Source organism: Schistocerca cancellata, chromosome 6 (genome assembly GCF_023864275.1).
Source record: "Schistocerca cancellata isolate TAMUIC-IGC-003103 chromosome 6, iqSchCanc2.1, whole genome shotgun sequence".
NCBI lineage: Eukaryota > Metazoa > Arthropoda > Insecta > Orthoptera > Acrididae > Schistocerca > Schistocerca cancellata.
Genome location: NC_064631.1, coordinates 574,080,196 through 574,099,650, shown reverse-complemented (window position 1 = coordinate 574,099,650; position 19,455 = coordinate 574,080,196). Strand labels below are relative to the sequence as shown.

The window sequence follows — 19,455 nt, the reverse complement described above, 5'->3', positions numbered from 1 at the left end:
GCAACGCCGGTCAACTGCTGTTTGTGTATGAGAAATCGGTTGGAAACTTTCCTCATATCAGCACGTTGTAGGTGTCGCCACCGGCGCCAACCTTGTGTGAATGCTCTGAAAAGCTTATCATTTGCATATCGCAGCGTCTTCTTCCTGTTGCTTAAATTTCGCGTCTGTAGCACGTCATCTTCGTGGTGTAGCAATTTTAATGGCCAGTAGTGTATCATTAAATATTCCCAGTTCCTAAGCACTGAAGATTATTCAAGAACATCCGAAAGCATTCACATGTCCTACACCAGAACATCAGAGTAAGTTCAAAAACATTCCTAGGATTTCTAGAGCACTCCTAAAATTTTCAGGAAGAATTTATGATATTTACAGATTATCTCCGACCAATGTGAAAGCACTTTACTATGTTCTGCTTAGAAAAATAAGTTTCCACCATTAAAATCCTGCAAGAGTACAAGAGGAAGTCGCTACTTTTATCGCTTCTCTACTCTGTAACTTTCACTACATCCGTTTACACTCGATCGAAACTCCATTATACATTATGCGTAATAGAAGATGCGAAGCTACACACACGTGCGCGCGGGGAGAGAGAGAGAGAGAGAGAGAGAGAGAGAGAGAGAGGTGATATTAATAGCTAGTGGGTGTGGGCATAAGCTGGTTTGCTTACAACAAATCTGAAACATCAGATGTGCCTGAAGCATACTTGCAGTTACATGCAGTAATGTATATTTAGTTTTCTAACAACATAGTTATGTGTCAAAATCAACCCCGACATGTTGAAACGTTAAATACTGTTTGGAACTACATGATTACTGTGTACAAAATACAAAAGCCAGTTAGTTTTAAAACTTTTGTAACGTATAAATATTTTGTTAGAAAAGTGTAAACACATTATTCAACGAAAGTTCAGTAATATTTAGGGGAATTTGTGGAAAACTATGAGAGGTCATTCACATGGTTTTCGTTAGTAGTTTTACGAATGTGACTTCTGGGCTATAAAGATTCGTTACAGAGAAAGATCATTTAGTTCGGTTTTTTACACTAATTACCGTAGTAGCTGTTTACACCACGGTGCAGCATCTACAAACATGTATCCATTACATCACAATCCACGCTGTTGACAAAAAAAGTGTAATTTTCCTATTTCATCTTCACCCCCAAGGCAGAACGCCACAGTCAAGAAAATAACAGATAGTTTGTGATGTGCTGGTTTCAGGGTTAACTCGAACATCATTTGCCGATAGACAACAAGGACTTCTACTACTGCCACTACTACTACTAGGCTTCGGTTCTACTCTTTGCTAAGGTGGTCGCAGTTGCTGAAGTACATAAATCTCTGGAGGTGCAAAAGCATTTGTGACAGTTCCTGGAGCGACGTAAAAAGAAAAGGTATTGAACATCAGCCTAATAACAGTGTAAGCGGTTTTCCTAAGAGTTGTTATATTACTCATGGTTTTCGTTTTCCGAGTTAGGTTATTCATTCCCTTCTGCACTACACTACACCTGCCATAACTTATGAACTGGATCGGTTTCTTTACCTTTCACATATAAATTGCTCGGCATGACCCTGGAGACATTACATCTCCAATAAAGTAACAGATGATTACTTGATAGCGAGTAGTTGGTGGATAAAGTTTTCGTATCATGTTCCAAGCCAATCGGCGAAAATTCTTTGAGAGTATAAATTTATTGATAGACTAAACATCCACTCTGTGCAGAAGCGATACGTGTATATTGCTTTTAAGTCCTTCATTCTGTTGCGCATGGGGTGTATCTTGAAGTATCACGTTAAATTATTTGTAACATCTTCTTGAAGATTTCACGACTTATCGTAAAGATTTTTTTTACAAAAGACATCATTAACAGAAGATGTTTTAACTTTATTGGTTCGAATGCAGAGCTCTGGCGCATTCCTTAAGTAAGGAGTGTATCAGAACTCTTGATTACATGGTTTGATTACTACAGTTACACCAATTAAATATTATTTCATCTGTGATTTCCTGCAATATTTCATACGTTTTTACCAGTGATCTCTATCGAAACAGGATATCAAACTCCAACTTCCTAAGCGTACAACCCAAAAACCCTCCTACTTTGTATTTTGCTCATCTACAACATGGCGGCCACGAAGTGTCACTAGAAAGCAAAAGAAAATCATGCCCGATTCTGCTCCCACATTAGCCTAGCACATTGTTAGTAGCATTTTACTGGAGAAGAACAAAATGAGCAAACAATGTCAACTTCATTCAAGAAGGCTGTGAACGAATTATCACCATTATTAGCACTCTTTTTCAAGACTAGATCCCTAATAACGGTGATAATTCTGTTTCATCTTTTCAAAAATCTCGTCTGACCCTAGTATTTCAGGCTGATCAGGAAACTGATTTCGAGTTATTTCACTTATATTTTACTCATGCATTCCATTGTCGTGCAAAAGTACTACACAACATGCAGCACAATTCAATCAATTACGTACTATAATAGCCAACCGCTTAAATACGTGTCATTCTTAAAATAAAGAGATGTAAACAATTCAATCTTTCTTGAATAAAGTTGAAACCGTTTGTGAAACTGTCTAGTGATACGGTAAAATATTATGTATTAACAAAGCAAGCACTTATTTCGTATAAATCATATTAAAATGAGTAAGGGTCAATTCAATTTAAACTTAAATACACTTTTACAGCTGTAACTTTTGTTGCCTCTGTTGCGTGTAATATTATGTCGATAATTATTACTTTGGATTCGTCTAATAACAACTGAATAAAACAAACGTTTCGTGGCATTCATGTTAGTCTTTATTATTCGAAAAGCATCATCAGTGGCCCGAAAGATATATATTTTTTAATATACTGTTGTAATTTTGTATAGTATTCTGGCACTTCTTGATTTTCTATGACGCAATAATAGTTTAACTTTTTACTCACAAATTTTGTGGATGTTCGGTGTCCATGTTCCGGTTTAGTGTTATTCTTCTGCTTGCTACTGTCAGAAATTTTATTCACATAGCATTAGGAAACGAATACTCATTTTCTTCATGTTGTTTACAGTTTTCTTTTTTTTACCTTACCGTTCCTTTTACTAAAAAATTAAAACACAAATACAAACCAAACACGACGCGTCCAATATATACAGACTACAGGAAAACACACAAGTCCGAAACCCACAAATACACGCAACACACATACACGATGACAATACCACGCAGAAACAAAGTACATTGCACACTGTGGATTACACACGTAAATTGATACACAGAATGGCGAACATAATAAAGAAACAGGGCCTCCACATCTCGTTGCGGCGGGATCTTCTCAAGAAATTTCAATCACCAACTTTCTCCTCCGAATGCGAAAATATTTTGATGACGCCAACCTACATAGCTAGAAACGATCACCATGATGAAATAAAGGAAATCAGAGCTCGTACGGAAAAATAAGGGAAATCAGAGCTCTTACGGAAAGATGTTTGCTCTTTTCGCGCGCTGTACGAGATTGGAATAAGAGGAAATTGTGAAGGTGGTTCGATGAACCCTCTGCCAGGCACTTAAATGTGATTTGCAGAGTATCCGTGTAAATGTAGATATGAAACTGTGCAAACTCTCCAAACAAAATTAAGCCAACAACAGTCAAGGAGGACAAATTCCAGAGATTACGAATATACAAACTTTAATGCCAAAGTTGTGGTACAGCTTACGTAAGGATCAAATGCGGAAATTTTAAAACATCTTGAAAAGAGCACATTAGGTGTTTCAAGTATGAAACAAACCATTCTACATGTGAAGCACAGCTAATAATCGTCCTACCAACTTAGAACAATGAATGAAAATCGTCGAGATAAATAACCACGCCTTATATCAATGCAGGAACACTACCACAACCAGAAATCTACTGCAGAAAAAAAGTGATAAAAGACCAAAAATATATCAATATAAACTGTCTAGTAAGCTTAATAAAAGAAATTATAAGGTACAGAAAAGAAAACCGTACCAGTTTGTAACAATACTAAAATTAACAAATTCTCTCTCTCTCTCTCTCTCTCTCTCTCTCACACACACACACACACACACACACACACACACACACACACATGCACGCACAATCTCACCCATTGCGCAGAGCTATCACAAGCACACATTCGACAGTTGGCAGTAAAGTCCACTGTCACCAATGAACTCCAAAACATAAAATGAAAAAAAAGTGTTAGTTTCGTAATTCTGTGCAAATAAAATTTCGAACTGTCACAAGCACGAGAATACCACTAGAACTGGATAAGAACACACATAGAGCAACGTCTACGAAATTTGTAGTAGAAATTTAAACTATTACTACGTCATAGAAAATCAGGAAGTGCCAGGACTGTTTATAATCTCAACGTACGATGTTTAGTATGTAAAACAAAACTGTATAATAACAAAAATGTATATGTTTTACGCTACTCTTGATGTCTTTGAAATAGTAAAGGCGAAACACGAAGGACGCCAAAAATTCGTTTAGTTCAGTTGTAATTAGACGAATCCAAAGTGATATCTGTCAGCATAACATTTGTACGTACTTGGTACCTAAAGTTATGCACTGACTACTAGAATTTATATTGCCACTTAATGTCACAGACAGGTGTTGCTAATGAGACAATATATTTCCTTCAATAGACCATTAAATATCATGCTTTCAGGAAAATTATCTGCCCTTATGGGCGCTGGAGGTGGCCTGTTTTCAAAACTCATATACAAGCTGAAATATAATGGATGTAGGGAACAGGATTGGAAGTGCTCGTCAAATGCCTGGATAAATTGGACAATAAAGGTGCAAAGCCTATGAAATATTTCCTGAGCAATAAATTTTTTTATCATTTGCAGGAGAAAAAAACCCACGCGAGAGATTCTAAAATTCGTAATTTATGTGAAAGTAGCAATTTTTGGAGTTACGTAGATGTCATCTGGTGAAGTGTTGCCATTTCCCTGCTTCAGTCAATGTTATAGTCCATGACATAAGATTTATAATCTGAACTAGATAAATAATTCTTTACCACACAGAGATCTATCGAAATGTTTTGAAACACCACCAGGTGGCAGATGAAGCTGGCAACGCAAATCTGCGGCTTTGCTGTAGTTTGTACTCAGAGGCTAGAGATGCACACCCAGATAGCAGAGAGATCACTGGTTTTTGTACAGCATAGAAACTCTCTGATTGATCTGGCCTTGTAACACTAACCAAAACGGCCTTGCTGTTGTGGTACTGCGAACGGCTGAAAGCAAGGGGAAACTACAGCCGTAATTTTTCCCGAGGGCATGCTGCTTTACTGTATGGTTAAATGATGATGGCGTCCTCTTGGGTAAAATATTCCGGAGGTAAAATAGTCCCCCATTCGGATATCCGGGCGGGGACTACTCAAGAGGACGTCGTTATCAGGAGAAAGAAAACTGTCATTCTACGGATCGGAGCGTGGAATGTCAGATCCCTTAATCGGGCAGGTAGGTTAGAAAATTTAAAAAGGGAAATGTATAAGTTAAAGATAGATATAGTGGGAATTAGTGAAGTTCGGTGGCAGGAGGAACAAGACTTCTGGTCAGGTGAATACAGGGTTATAAATACAAAATCAAATAGGGGTAATGCAGGAGTAGGTTTAATAATGAATAAAAAAAATAGGAATGCGGGTTAGCTACTACAAACAGCATAGTGAACGTATTATTGTGGCCAAGATAGACACGAAGCCCATGCCTACTACAGTAGTACAAGTTTATATGCCAACTAGCTCTGCAGATGACGAAGAAATTGAAGACTGTATGATGAGATAAAAGAAATTATTCAGGTAGTGAAGGGACACGAAAATTTAATAGCCATGGGTGACTGGAATTCGACAGTAGGAAAAGGGAGAGAAGGAAACATAGTAGGTGAATATGGATTGGGGCTAAGAAATGAAAGAGGAAGCCATCTGGTAGAATTTTGCACAGAGCATAACTTAATCATAGCTAACACTTGATTCAAGAATCATAAAAGAAGGTTGTATACTTGGAAGAATCCTGGAGATACTAAAAGGTATCAGATAGATTATATAATGGTAAGTCAGAGATTTAGGAACCAGGTTTTAAATTGTAGGACATTTTCAGGGGCAGATGTAGACTCTGACCACAATCTATTGGTTATGAACTGTAGATTAAAACTGCAAAAAGGTGGGAATTTAAGGAGATGGGACCTGGATAAACTGACTAAACCAGAGGTTGTACAGAGTTTCAGGGACAGCATAAGGGAACAATTGACAGGAATGGGGGAAAGAAATACAGTAGAAGAAGAATGGGTAGCTTTGAGGGATGAAGTAGTGAAGGCAGCAGAGGATCAAGTAGGTAAAAAGACGAGGGCTAGTAGAAATTCTTGGGTAACAGAAGAAACATTGAATTTAATTGATGAAAGGAGAAAATATAAAAATGCAGTAAATGAAGCAGGCAAAAAGGAATACAAACGTCTCAAAAATGAGATCGACAGGAAGTGCAAAATGGCTAAGCAGGGATGGCTAGAGGACAAATATAAGGATGTAGAGGCTTATCTCACTAGGGGTAAGATAGATACAGCCTACAGGAAAATTACAGAGACCTTTGGAGTAAAGAGAGCCACTTCTATGAATATCAAGAGCTCAGATGGAAACCCAGTTCTAAGCAAAGAAGGGAAAGCAGAAAGGTGGAAGGAGTATATAGAGGGTCTATACAAGGGCGATGTACTTGAGGACAATATTATTGAAATGGAAGAGGATGTAGATGAAGATGAAATGGGAGATACGATACTGCGTGAAGAGTTTGACAGGTCACTGAAAAACCTGCGTCGAAACAAGACCCCGGGAATAGACAACATTCCATTAGAACTACTGACGGCCTTAGGAGAGCCATTCCAGACAAAAATCTACCATTTGGTGAGAAAGATGTATGAGACAGGCGAAATACCCTCAGACTTCAAGAAGAATATAATAATTCCAATCCCAAAGAAAGCAGGTGCTGACAGATGTGAAAATTACCAAACAATCAGTTTAATAATCCACAGCTGCAAAATACTAACGCGAATTCTTTACAGAAGAATGGAAAAACAGGTAGAAACCGACCTCGGGGAAGATCAGTTTGGATTCCGTAGAAATGTTGGAACACGTGAGGCACTACTGACCTTAAGACTTATCTTAGAAGAAAGATTAAGGAAAGGCAAACCTACGTTCCTAGCATTTGTAGACTTAGAGAAAGCTTTTGACAATGTTGACTGGAATACTCTCTTTCAAATTCTAAAGGTGGCAGGGGTAAAATACAGGGAGCGAAAGGCTATTTATAATTTGTACAGAAACCAGATGGCAGTTATAAGAGTCGAGGGGCATGAAAGGGAAGCAGTGATTGGGAAGGGAGTAAGACAGGGTTGTAGCTTATCCCCGATGTTATTCAATCTGTATATTAACCAAGCAGTAAAGGAAACAAAAGAAAAATTCGGAGTAGGTATTAAAATCCAGGGAGAAGAAATAAAAACTTTGAGGTTTGCCAATGACATTGTAATTCTGTCAGAGACAGCAAAGGACTTGGAAGAGCAGTTGAATGGAATGGACAGTGTCTTGAAAGGAGGATATAAGATGAACATCAACATAAGCAAAACGAGAATAATGGAATGTAGTCGAATTAAGTCGGGTGATGCTGAGGGAATTAGATTAGGAAATGAGACACTTAAAGTAGTAAAGGAGTTTTGCTATTTGGGGAGCAAAATAACTGATGATGGTCGAACTAGAGAGGATATCAAATGTAGACTGGCAATGGCAAGGAAAGCGTTTCTGAAGAAGAGAAATCTGTTAACATCGAGTATAGATTTAAGTGTCAGGAAGTCGTTTCTGAAAGTATTGTATGGAGTGTAGCCATGTATGGAAGTGAAACATGGACAATAAATAGTTTGGACAAGAAGAGAATAGAAGTTTTCAAAATGTGGTGCTACAGAAGAATGTTGAAGATTAGGTGGCTAGATCATGTAACTAATGAGGAGGTATTGAATAGGATTGGGGAGAAGTTTGTGGCACAACTTGACTAGAAGAAGGGATCGATTGGTAGGACATGGCCTGAGGCATCAAGGGATCACAAATTTAGCATTGGAGGGCAGCATGGAGGGTAAACATCGTAGAGGGAGACCAAGAGATGAATACACTAAGCAGATTCAGAAGGATGTAAATTGTAGTAGGTACTGGGAGATGAAGGAGCTTGCACAGGATAGATTAGTATGGAGAGCTGCATCAAACCAGTCTCAGGACTGAAGACCACAACAACAACAACAACAGAAACTTTCGTGAAAATCTTCCGTTGTATACCTGCTATGTGGAAACATATGGCATTGAACTTATCGACTATTGACAGCTGTTGCGTTTTCTAACAAGCAAAACTCCCCCCCCCCCCCCCTCCCCCGCACCCCACAGATTCAGTGGTAAGGGGGCCTAGTGGACAGACCGTCAAAACCTGAACACATGTCAAGCATGAAAACAGGAAGAAAGCGTATCGACTTGTGAAAAAAATCCTGCCTCATCGTCTGCGCCGTGGGTAAGTGGTCACGGTGTAGGAGTGCCAAGCGGGCGAGCAATGTTCAAAGCCCCGCACATCAATTATTTTGTTTTCGCTGTTCGCTGCGTTCAAATTTGTGCCTGTGTCGTGGTGTAACGTCCGTTTGCAACGGAGAGGTGTAACGAAGGGACCTACAATGACAGCTGATTCCGTGCTACTACTCTAACTGCAGTCGTAAGGAAGTGCCTTTCCAATGGCAACCACAAACTTTTGATGACAAGGCGACAAGTCAGCCGAATCCTCCACCGGAAAACACGTCCGGTGTGTCATACACGGCATTAGTGACAGTACGTGTGTCACATGACAGGAATCTCTTACCGACGCACCTAATTTGTACACCTGGTAAAGTGAATGAGATATGCCTTCTTGCCCGATTTAGGTACTATCGTATGAATGCGAAAGTGATCACTCCCAAGGAAATTATGTAAACACAATAGTTTGTCACGTAAGCTGCAACAAATGAACGCAACAGTTTCACAATCATACAGATTCCCTGCGCTCTGTCAAAACGGATGTTTTGAACGTTTTTGAAGTTCCGTTCCGTTTTGTAAGTTTTGACTTTAGATTCCTTTGTTGTGACGTAGTTCACACCCGTTTTTTGTTCTCATTTCTGTGAGACGTCTATGTGGTATATCGCCTGCTCACACTATTCATCTTATTTAATTGCGACGGTAACGTGTTCTTACCACATGACTCATATTGTACAGCCAATGTATAGTATGACAGCTGCCAAGACTACAGAAAGAGAACAAACATTTCAATGACCGGATGGACAGGTTGTGGCAAAAAATAAATGGCTCGAGGGAGTTTTGAACCCGGTTCGTCCGCTTTAGATCCCAAAACCACGACCACGCTGCTGATTAGCATCCCTCAATATTACATCTGTTATGATTGGACCGTTCGCTGTTTCCATGTTGCTTTTTTTTCACAATTTAGTCCCCTTCTCCCTGTTTTCATGCTCGATCTATGCTCAGTTTTTGCCTGGCTGTCCACTGGGCCTTCTTACCAATAAATCTAAGGGGTCTGCGATGGGGAGCTTCCCTTGCAAGCAACCGTCTGGAAGAGGTTAACGGGACAAAACGCATTTAACGCACGCACGAAACGGCTTTTCCTGCTGACGTGCGTTTCTACTGACGAGCTCAGCGAGCGGAAGAAATGGCAGATTGCTATCTCGGCGGCAGCGCGTATGTGTGTACTCACCGGTGCGGAAATTGACGACGATGTCTATGAGGAAGATGGTGTCGGAGAGGCAGTTGAAGGCGATCCATCGCGTGCTCAGGTCGTCGTTAAAGAACGAGATGGCGACGGGCAGGATGATGAGGTTGGCGACGAGCAGCAGGAGCATGCACAGGTCCCAGTAAAACCTGCAACACGCCAGAGGCGCCTCCGTGAGAGGGTGGCGGGGCAGGCCGTAATACAACAAACAAGACAGATATCTAATTTTCCACGGAATATTGAAAAAAAAGTCTCAATTTTAACTCAGACGAGCAATCAGCTTCTGCCGGAGCATAATCTTACAGAGATGTCTGGCCAAGGCAGTACACTACAGTTATGCGTGAAATGCCAATTTCATTTAGAACGATGTTGTTTCACTTTTGTTGTTATTTTTCTTGATCTTCAGTCTGCAGGCTGGTTTGATGCAACGTCCTACTTCTAATCCATTCTGTGTAAGCCTGTTTATCTCCAAATAACTACTGCAATCTACTTACATTTGATCACACTGTATTCGTTTCGTGGTCCCCCTCAATGTTGACCCCTCCCCCCCCCCCACACCCTTCCCCACTGACACTTCAGTGCTAAACTGGTGATTCCCTATCCCATCAACCGATCCCTTCTTTTGGTCAAATTATGCCACAGATTTCTTTTGTCCGCAGTTGCAGAGGAGGGCTGTTAGATTTGTTACCCGTAGGTTCGAGCAAAACGTAAGTGTTATGGAGATGCTTCGGGAAGTCAAATAGGAATCCCTGGAGGGAAGGCGGCGTCCTTTTCGGGAAATACTACTGAGAAAATTTAGAGAACCGGTATTTGAAGCTGACTGCCGAACGATACTGCTCCCACCAACATACATCGCGCGTCAAGACCAGGAAGATAAAATACGAGAAATTAGGGCTCATACGGAGGCGTACAGACACTCGTTTTTGCCTAGCTCTACTTGCGAGTGGAGCAGGAGGGAAATGACATGTAGTAGTACAGCTTACCCTCCGTCGTGTACCTTATGGTGGCTTGCGGACTATCTGTGTAGATGTAGATGTACCGCCTCATTAATTACACGATCTAGCCATTTAATCTCCAGCAGCCTTCTGTAGCACCACATTTCAAAAGCATACATTTTCGTCTGTCTGAACCTCTTATTGTTCTCGTTTCATTTTCCTAAAAGGCTACATTCCAGACAAATACCTTCAGAAGAGGCTTCGTAACAAATTTATATTCGATGCTAACAAATTTCTCTTCTCCAGAAATACTTTCCTTATCATTGTCAGTCTATATTTTATGTCCTATCTGTTTAGGCTATCAGTTATTTCATTGCCCAAATAGGAAATCTCAGTTACCACTTTTAGTGTTTCTTTCTCTATCCATTTCCTCAATGTCGCCTGATTTAATTCGACTATATGACGTTGCCCTTGTTTTGCTGATATTAATCTTATCTATTTCAAACACTGTTCATTCCGTTCAGCTGATCGTCCAGGTCCTTTGCTGTCACTCACAGAATTACAATGTCATCAGGAAATTTCAGAATTTTTATTTATTCTGCTGCGTTTTAATTCTTTCTCCACACTTTTCTTTTGTTTCCTTACTGCTTGTCCTATGTACATCTTGAATAATATCCGGGATAGGCTACAACTGTGTCTCACTCCCTTCTCAATCAGTGCTTCCATTCCATGACCCTCGACTCTTACGCTGAACTCTAGTTTCTGTACAAGTTATAAATAACCTTTTTCGCCCGGTATTTTACCCCTGCTACCTTCAGAATTACAAAGAGTGTAGTCTTGTCAACTTGGTCAAAAACTTTCTTTAAAACTATAAGTGCTATAAACGTAGTTTGCCTTTCTTCAGTCTGTCTTTTAAGATAAGTCATAGGGTCAGTATTGCTTCGCGTGTTTCTATATTTCTCCGGAAACAAAACTGATATGTCCCGAGGTCGGCTTCTACCAGTATTTAACTTCTTCTGTAAACAATTCCTGGCAGTATTTTGAAACCATGCTTTATCAAACCGATGGTTCGGTAATATTCACCTCTGCTTTTTTTGGACTTGGCATTGTTACATTCTCCTTGAAGTCTTTGGATATACTACTTCCATGGCAGGCGGGATGGTTTCTTCAAGGTTGGCTCTCACAAGGGTATCAATGGTTTTGAGTGAATATCGTCTGCTATAGGCGCCTTGTTTCGACATAAATCTTTCAGCGCTCTAATTCTTCCCGCAGTGTCGTATCTCCCATCTCGTCTTCATCTTCTTCCTCTTACGTTTCTAAACTGGTGCCTTCAAGGTAGTTTCCCTTATATAGCCCCTCCATATAATCCTTCCCCTTTCAGCTTTTCCTTCTTTGATTAGTACTGTTTTCCTCTTTAATTTTCCTATAGGCAGAATCTTTTCTTTAGTTATACATGATTCTACAGACTTGTTTTTTTCGTATAGCCATTCTTGCGTAGAGATTTTGCACTTTCTGTCAGTCTTGTTTTTAGACGTCTGTATTCTCTTCTACCTGCTTCACATGCTGCTTTTTTATACTTTTTCCTTGCATCAGTTCAATATCTCCTGTGATGCCCAAGGATTTCTTCAAGACTTTGTCTTTATACCTATTTGGTCCTCTGTCGCCTTCACAATTTCATTTCTCAAATTTACCTATTCATATTTTACTGCATTTCTTTCACCTATTCAGTCAACCGCTTTCTACTGCTGTCTTTGAAACTGTCAATAGTCTCTGTTCGTTCAAGTTATCCAGTTCCCATCTCTTTAATTTCCTATGTTTCTGCAATTGATTGAGTTTTAATCTGCAGTTAATTACCTGTAAATTGTGGTCAGAGTCCAAATTATCTGGTTCTTCCGAGCGGTTCTAGGTGCTACAGTCTGGAACCGTGCGACCACTACGGTCGCAGGTTCGAATCCTGCCTCGGGCATGGATGTGTGTGCTGTCATTAGGTTAGTTAGGTTTAAGTAGTTCTAAGTTGTAGGGAACTAATGACCTCCGAAGTTAAGTCCCATAGTGCTCAGAGCCATTTGAACCTTTTTTTTTTTTTGGAAATGTCTTACAGTTTAAAATCTGATTTCAGAATCTCTGTCTTACCATTATATTATCAATCTGAAACCTTCTATTGTCCCCAGGTCTCTTACATGTATTCATTCTTCTTTCTTGTTACTTAATCCAAGTGTTAGCGCTGATTAAATTATGTTCTACGCAAAATTCTACCAGTCGGCTTCCCCTTTCAGTCCTTTCCCCCAGTCCATATTCTCTTGCTATTTTTTTTCTCTCTTCCTTTTCGTACTGTCCAACTCCAGTGCCCTATCACAATTAAATTTTCCTCTCTCTTAACTATCTGACGGATTTATTTTATCTCATCATACATTTTTCAATCTCTTCATCATGGCATGTAAACTTGCGCTATTGTGGCGGGTGTTGGCGTCGTGTCCTTCTTGGCTACGATGTGTTCACAATGCTATTTATGGAATCCGACTCGCAGTCCTATTTTATAAGCCGTTATTAGACCTACTTCTAAATTACTGCTATTAGATTGCGTACTTATAATTAAATAAATGAAACTGGCGATTAGAGCTTCCGTTGACATGCGCTTAACTTAAAGCAGAAAAACCATTAGGGAAACGTTGAGTTCCTGCTTCCTTGAAAAAAAAACCTAGAAATATTGCATCTATAATCTATAAGCCACCTTATTGTATGTGACGGGGAAAACTTCTGACATCACTGTCTTTTCCACCCTTCCCTGTTCCGTTGGCGAACGGTGCCAGGGCAGAACGACTGTCAATAAATTTTCGTATGAACTCTTAAGTTCTCTGAATTTCTCTTCGAGGCCTTTTCGTATACCTATCTTTTCATTGCATAAGGAGCTAAATAAAAATAATTCAAATCTTGTTTAAGTGTTTATTAAGGATCAGCAACTTTGCTCTCTGTCGTCACAGACGGGAGACGCAGTTGGCATGGTCGCGGACAATTCCTTCAGAAATGCGGTTAATAACTAGGGGAGTGGCACGGGAGCGCGCATTCCGACAAAAAACGCTTAATTAAAATGTCACGGGAACAAAAGACGTCCGTCTGGGCCGAGGGGCTCAGTTCTAAGCAATCTCAAAAGCAATTCTGGCTAGTACTGTGACGTCAAGATGCAGCTAATATCCATGCAGTGCGCATCCCCTTGACTTTCGCCAGAAGCCAGGAAGTCGCGGAAATGCTTGAGTCAGAGAAGCTAAGGTGGCAAGCAACCTATCCACAGTAAAGCGCCAACGATAAAGTGCCAATGGAACATTTCTCTGCCCTACCGCCGCGCGTACATCTGACTTTTAAGTGAAGACCATCGTCTCAGCACAAAGGCACACCTCGTGCGTTAACTGTACCATGGAGCAGTAACCACGATGCTGTACAACGGATCAGAATTATGAAAATCTGGCCAAAATTCAAAACACTGGTCATCGTGGACAGAAATCGATATAATGCGATTTTTGACCTTGATGATAACGGATCTGATACCTGCACTGAGAAACTAGAAATGGCGGATTCTATATGGCGAACTAAATATTAAATAAATACGACTACTTTGACGAAAATTGGTGCCTTTGTATAGTTTATCGTGTTACTTCAGAATTTTATGTAAAATTTTTAATAGTCAAAATGATGGGGCCAATGTGATGAACAAAATCCAAAATATTGTCAAATTTTTCTCTTATTCCGTTATTCTCACTCGATGATAGTTTTGTTTTGACAATCCAGTATCAAAAATATGAATAACAGCATCATTGAAATAAAGTACGCACGAAAACGGTGAATTTAAACCCTTATTGTATTTTACTGTCTTGGAGGCGTGGGAAGATGCAGCGTCTTTTAGAACATTGGAAACATCTAATGTTTCTGAAGTTCAGAGACACATTTGCGTCAGGTATTATGCCCAACGCTAATTCCCACAATGATTTTTGGTTCTACTTCAATTTAACGTGTAGATTGTGATATGGATTCTTTTAGATATCGATCTGATTTTTTTCTTCCCTGCTCTAACGTATCTTAACTTCTCAACGGGGACTCTAATTTCTTAAAAGAGTGATGTCCATTCATTTCCTTCCGATACTTGGCTCTCATGTTACAAAATAAAGTTGATGAAATAATTTGTCTTATATTGTTCGACACTGTAACACAACGTCCACTATTTTCTGTTGAGCCTGTTTCTTGTTGAGCACTTTTTGTTGTTGTTAATAACCATCTCATTTTATTTGACACATTTTCATCAACACGAAACTTTTTCTCCTTGTAACCTCAAGTGGGGCAATAGATGAAGGCGAAATTGATATTAACACATAATATTTATTGCATACTAGCTTCATCCAGCGATTTCGTCCGCATTGAACACAAACCCGCATGAATCGTGAAGCTTATTATCGTCGAGAAAAACAGATATAAAAAACTGAAGGTAAAGATGTCAAACGGACGCAACGGAGATTTTTCATGTTAACTCGGCAAAACGTATCAACGATAATAGCAGCGTCAACTCGACAAACGTATCAACGATAATAATTACCGCGATTCGAGGATGAATTCAAGAATATCTGTGGATAACGGCATTAAACTGTTAACATTATTATTATGATGACATTTCAATTCTGGTTTATTTAATTTAGTTTTATAAAAGTTTTGATGTTAGTATTTTTTTCTTCCAATGTAGTGAAAAGATTCTTACATGAAATAGAGTCGCTCCACATTAAGAAAAATTTTTACCAATTTTGTTCATTTTCATGGACAACTCACACACGACCAAAATTTTGACTATGGCAAAACTGTTCTCACAAAAAAAAAGCACCTAGAGGTTCCTAAGACAGTTTACCTCTATCTCCTATGGATTTCAGTTTCCCCTTACTGACACAGTTACAGAAAACACTTTGCATGTGTAGATAACTCGGCTTATAGGTGGCGTATGAAAATTATACATGTACTAAATTTTAAGTTAGATCTCCAATAATACAACTATGAAAAACGCATCGAATTTTGTATGGTAGTTTTTGCGGTGATGCGCGTACAAACATACAGACAGAAAACAAACAAAACTTAAAAAAGTAATTGGTTTGACTTTTATTACAGGGATAAAGACCCTTCATATTTAGGTCTCTTAAATATCTCCTACGTACGGACATTGGGCGGCTACAGTTTCATTATACGTGCAGATGTGCGCTCCCGTTAGCCGAGTGCTGCCGGCACTGTAGCAGAGCGTGCTCGGTCAGAGGGTTAGCTGCCCTCTGTAATACAAAAAAACTGAGTTAATCGATCAACAAAGAACTTAAAAGGGTGTCTTACGATGTCCGCCCCGAGCAGATGCGACGAGCAAAAGCGAACAAAATGAGATTTAAAAAAAAATGGTCAGCGAGACATAATGTCAATCCTAAGGGCCCGGGTTCGAATCCCGGCTGGGTCGGAGATTTTCTCCGCTCAGGAACTTGGTGTTGTGTTGTCCTAATCATCATCATTTCATCCCCATCGACGCGCAAGTCGCCGAAGTGGCGTCAAATCGAAAGACTTGCACTCGGCGAACGGTCTACCCGACGGGAGGCCCTAGTCACACGACGTTTCATTTTCATGTGCGTAGATATAGAAAAATTAATTTATTTTATTAACTTTTGATCTACATTTTTCATTATTTATTTGTACTTTTGTTTGTTAGCTGTACACTATGACAGGATTCATACCCCTCCTGCATAATAAAGCTGCATCGTGGGTGGACTATGACAAAAATCGCAGCGGCTACAACGCCGAACACCGCCTCCCCAGCTCCGAGGGCGTGCCTTGTCAACAGACGGCAGCGGCATCGCTGCTCGCTTTCGGAGGGCCACGTGCCCCAAAACAGGTCTCAGCTTATCCTGGAGCCTCAACCTACGGTGAGTCGTTTCTCCACGGACGAGCTGTCAGGGCTTTACGCCACCCACCGCCGCGCTTCATCAGACAAGAGTTCCCCCGGACTCCTCGCGCGAGCTGCCGTCTGGCGCCAGTCTGCCTGCCCGGCATCTTCGCCCCCGCCGCTACATGGAATCAGCAGCAGTCGCTCTCGAACTACTCCGAGACTTGGCCTCTACAGCATGGACCTCCCGGGATTTAATATTTCTTGCCAGACAAAGTGTTCGTGTAATTAGTGACAATCATTTCCTCGTGTACCACTACTTTGACTCTAGTAACCGTGGTTCAGATATTCGTCACTGACAGTCCACTAGTCTCACTCATCGTACTCACATCCAAGAGAGAGACTTCACTGTTGCTCTATTCTTTGTGTTGTGTAATTATGCCCCGAAGAAGGAGAACTTGAATGTTACGTTCATTTTAATAAACTTGCTTTCCATTGTTTACCTAGGCTTAAGTTTCTATGCGTTGGCCGGCCGATGTGGCCGAGCGGTTCTAGGCGCTACAGTCTGGAACCACGCGACCACTGCGGTCGCAGGTTCGAATCCTGCCTCGGGCATGGATGTGTGTGATGTCCTTAGGTTAGTTAGGTTTAAGTAGTTTTAAGTTCTAGGGGACTGATGACCTCAGCAGTTAAGTCCCATAGTGCTCAGAGCCATTTGAACCATTTTATTAAGTCTCATAGTGCCTAGAGCCATTTGAACCATTTTCTATGCGTTGAATATGCTGTGGGCTACTTCAGCTGTTGACGTTGTTTTCTGCGACTCACTCTGCACGCTTGTGCTACGCTCCATGTAGACGGCGTTTCTTCGTGTGTTTTCCAAGTTTCGGGTAGACCTTTTTTTTGGGTTAAGATGGCGGCGAGTGAGTGACACGCGTTCGTTTGGCTCGCAAGTTTACCTGAATTTCGGAGGTGTTATTACGCAGCAGGCTTTTCAATGCACAAAGGGAATCGTGTGGCGTGTGCCTAGTGTCACTTTAACGTCTGTTTTTGAGTGCTTGTAAAGTGGAACTTTATTTAAAATGAAAAGCCGTCGTACAACGCGCAGCACAGACAACGGCCAGTCGAGTGAGAGCGCCGGACCTGAGCCGACACCGGGAGCTGCGGCCGCATCGCCCGGCAGCGCCGACGTCGCCGCACCCGTCAAGGCTGAGGTGAGTGCCGCGCTGCAGACATGGGACGCGCTCGGGCTTGTCGTTCAGTCACTGATGCTGTCTCCGCAGCTGTGACGGCTAAACTACAAAACACTCTGGAGGCCAATGAGACCGAGATGCGTGCCCTGAGTAATTCTTTAAAAGAAAGTGAAGAAGGGGCACGATCGCTCGAAAGGAAGCTGATTGAGAAATCAGACGAAGTCGAACAATATCAGAGACGTAATAACATGTTCCAGAGAACAGCAGTGAAAACACTGATGACGTAGTGATCAATATTTCTCGTAAGAAACTTGGCCCAAAGGTGACATTAAATGACATAGACTGAAGCAAGCAATCTCACTCGCCCACAAAAGACTTATTACAACACAGTACAGAGAATCTCAACCATGCTTAATTTTAAATGGCACCGAAATGACCTTTTCTCCTTCTGTAATGAGCTTGGGGATAATACTGGACCACCACTTAGACTGGACTGAACACACTACTGCAGTCTGCAGTAAAGTTTATGTATCCCTTCATTGTCTACAGAAATATAAAAAAGTACTTCCATTAGAGTTTAAGAAGAAGCTCGTAGAATCTCTGACACGCTCTATTCTCGACTATGGCGATGCTATTCTTCAAGGACTTTCTTACGAAAACTCTCGCAGGCTTGAACTGGCGATGAATGCCTGCGTCCGATATATTTGTGACATTCGTTATTAAGATCATATCGCTCCTGCCGAGAACAATTATCGTGGCTACGTGCTGATAAACGTAGGGACTACCATATTTTATGTTTATGTGGTGTCACCGCCAGACACCACACTTGCTAGGTGGTAGCCTTTAAATCGGCCGCGGTCCGTTAGTATACGTCGGACCCGCGTGTCCCCACTATCAGTGATTGCAGACCGAGCGCCGCCACACTGTAGGTCTAGTCTAGAGAGACTCCCTAGCACTCGCCCCAGTTGTACAGCCGACTTTGCTAGCGATGGTTCATTGTCTACATACGCTCTCATTTGCAGAGACGACAGTTTAGTATAGCCTTCAGCTACGCCATTTGCTACGACCTAGCAAGGCACCATCTTCAGTTACTATAATTACTATCTTCAAGAATGTATTCTGAACAGATAATATTGTGACTCATGTAGCGTCAAGACCGACGTTCATCATTAATGGGTTAAAGTTAAGTATCAAACTAATTACGTCCGCTTTCTGAATTCTCATTCCTTGTCATGTTCCAGACCTCACGTCAGTATAGTTCTTCCCTCCTCACGCCAGCCTGCGTCAGCTAAAACGCGTACATTTCGGCCTCCACTCGTAACACGGTGTTAGCTCTTCTGCTAACACAAAAGTTTCCTCCATCGTCTTCTCAATTATCAGACTGCCTCTTACTTATCTTCAGCCATTACATTACTATCCGAACAGCACAGCAGAAATACTCGTTCTCAACAAAGTAAGATCCTCTTAGTACCACCACTCTACACCGTCATGTTTTCTAAATCATTTTCTGTATCCGGAACCTGACTTTAGGAAAAATCTTCCTCAAAATATCAGAGAAATTAAATCATTTCCAGGCTTCAAAAAGCAGCTAATGGCTCACCTCTCGCAATAGCTATCTCTCCCACATACTTGTCTGCAGCCCACACTCTTCAATCCCACCTT

General features: G+C 40.9%; 1 protein-coding gene across 2 annotated transcripts in view; it reads right to left on the bottom strand.

Moving 5' to 3' along the window:
- LOC126190916 (potassium/sodium hyperpolarization-activated cyclic nucleotide-gated channel 2-like) overlaps nucleotides 1–9,924 on the bottom strand; it is a 303,831-nt gene extending 293,907 nt beyond the window's left edge. For both annotated transcript variants that reach the window (XM_049931544.1, XM_049931546.1), the window contains exon 1: nucleotides 9,764–9,924. In XM_049931544.1, the coding sequence (XP_049787501.1) occupies nucleotides 9,764–9,908 (145 nt within the window). In that variant the 5' untranslated portion in view covers nucleotides 9,909–9,924. The remainder of the gene's footprint in view (nucleotides 1–9,763) is intronic.
- Between the last annotated feature and the right edge of the window lie 9,531 nt (nucleotides 9,925–19,455).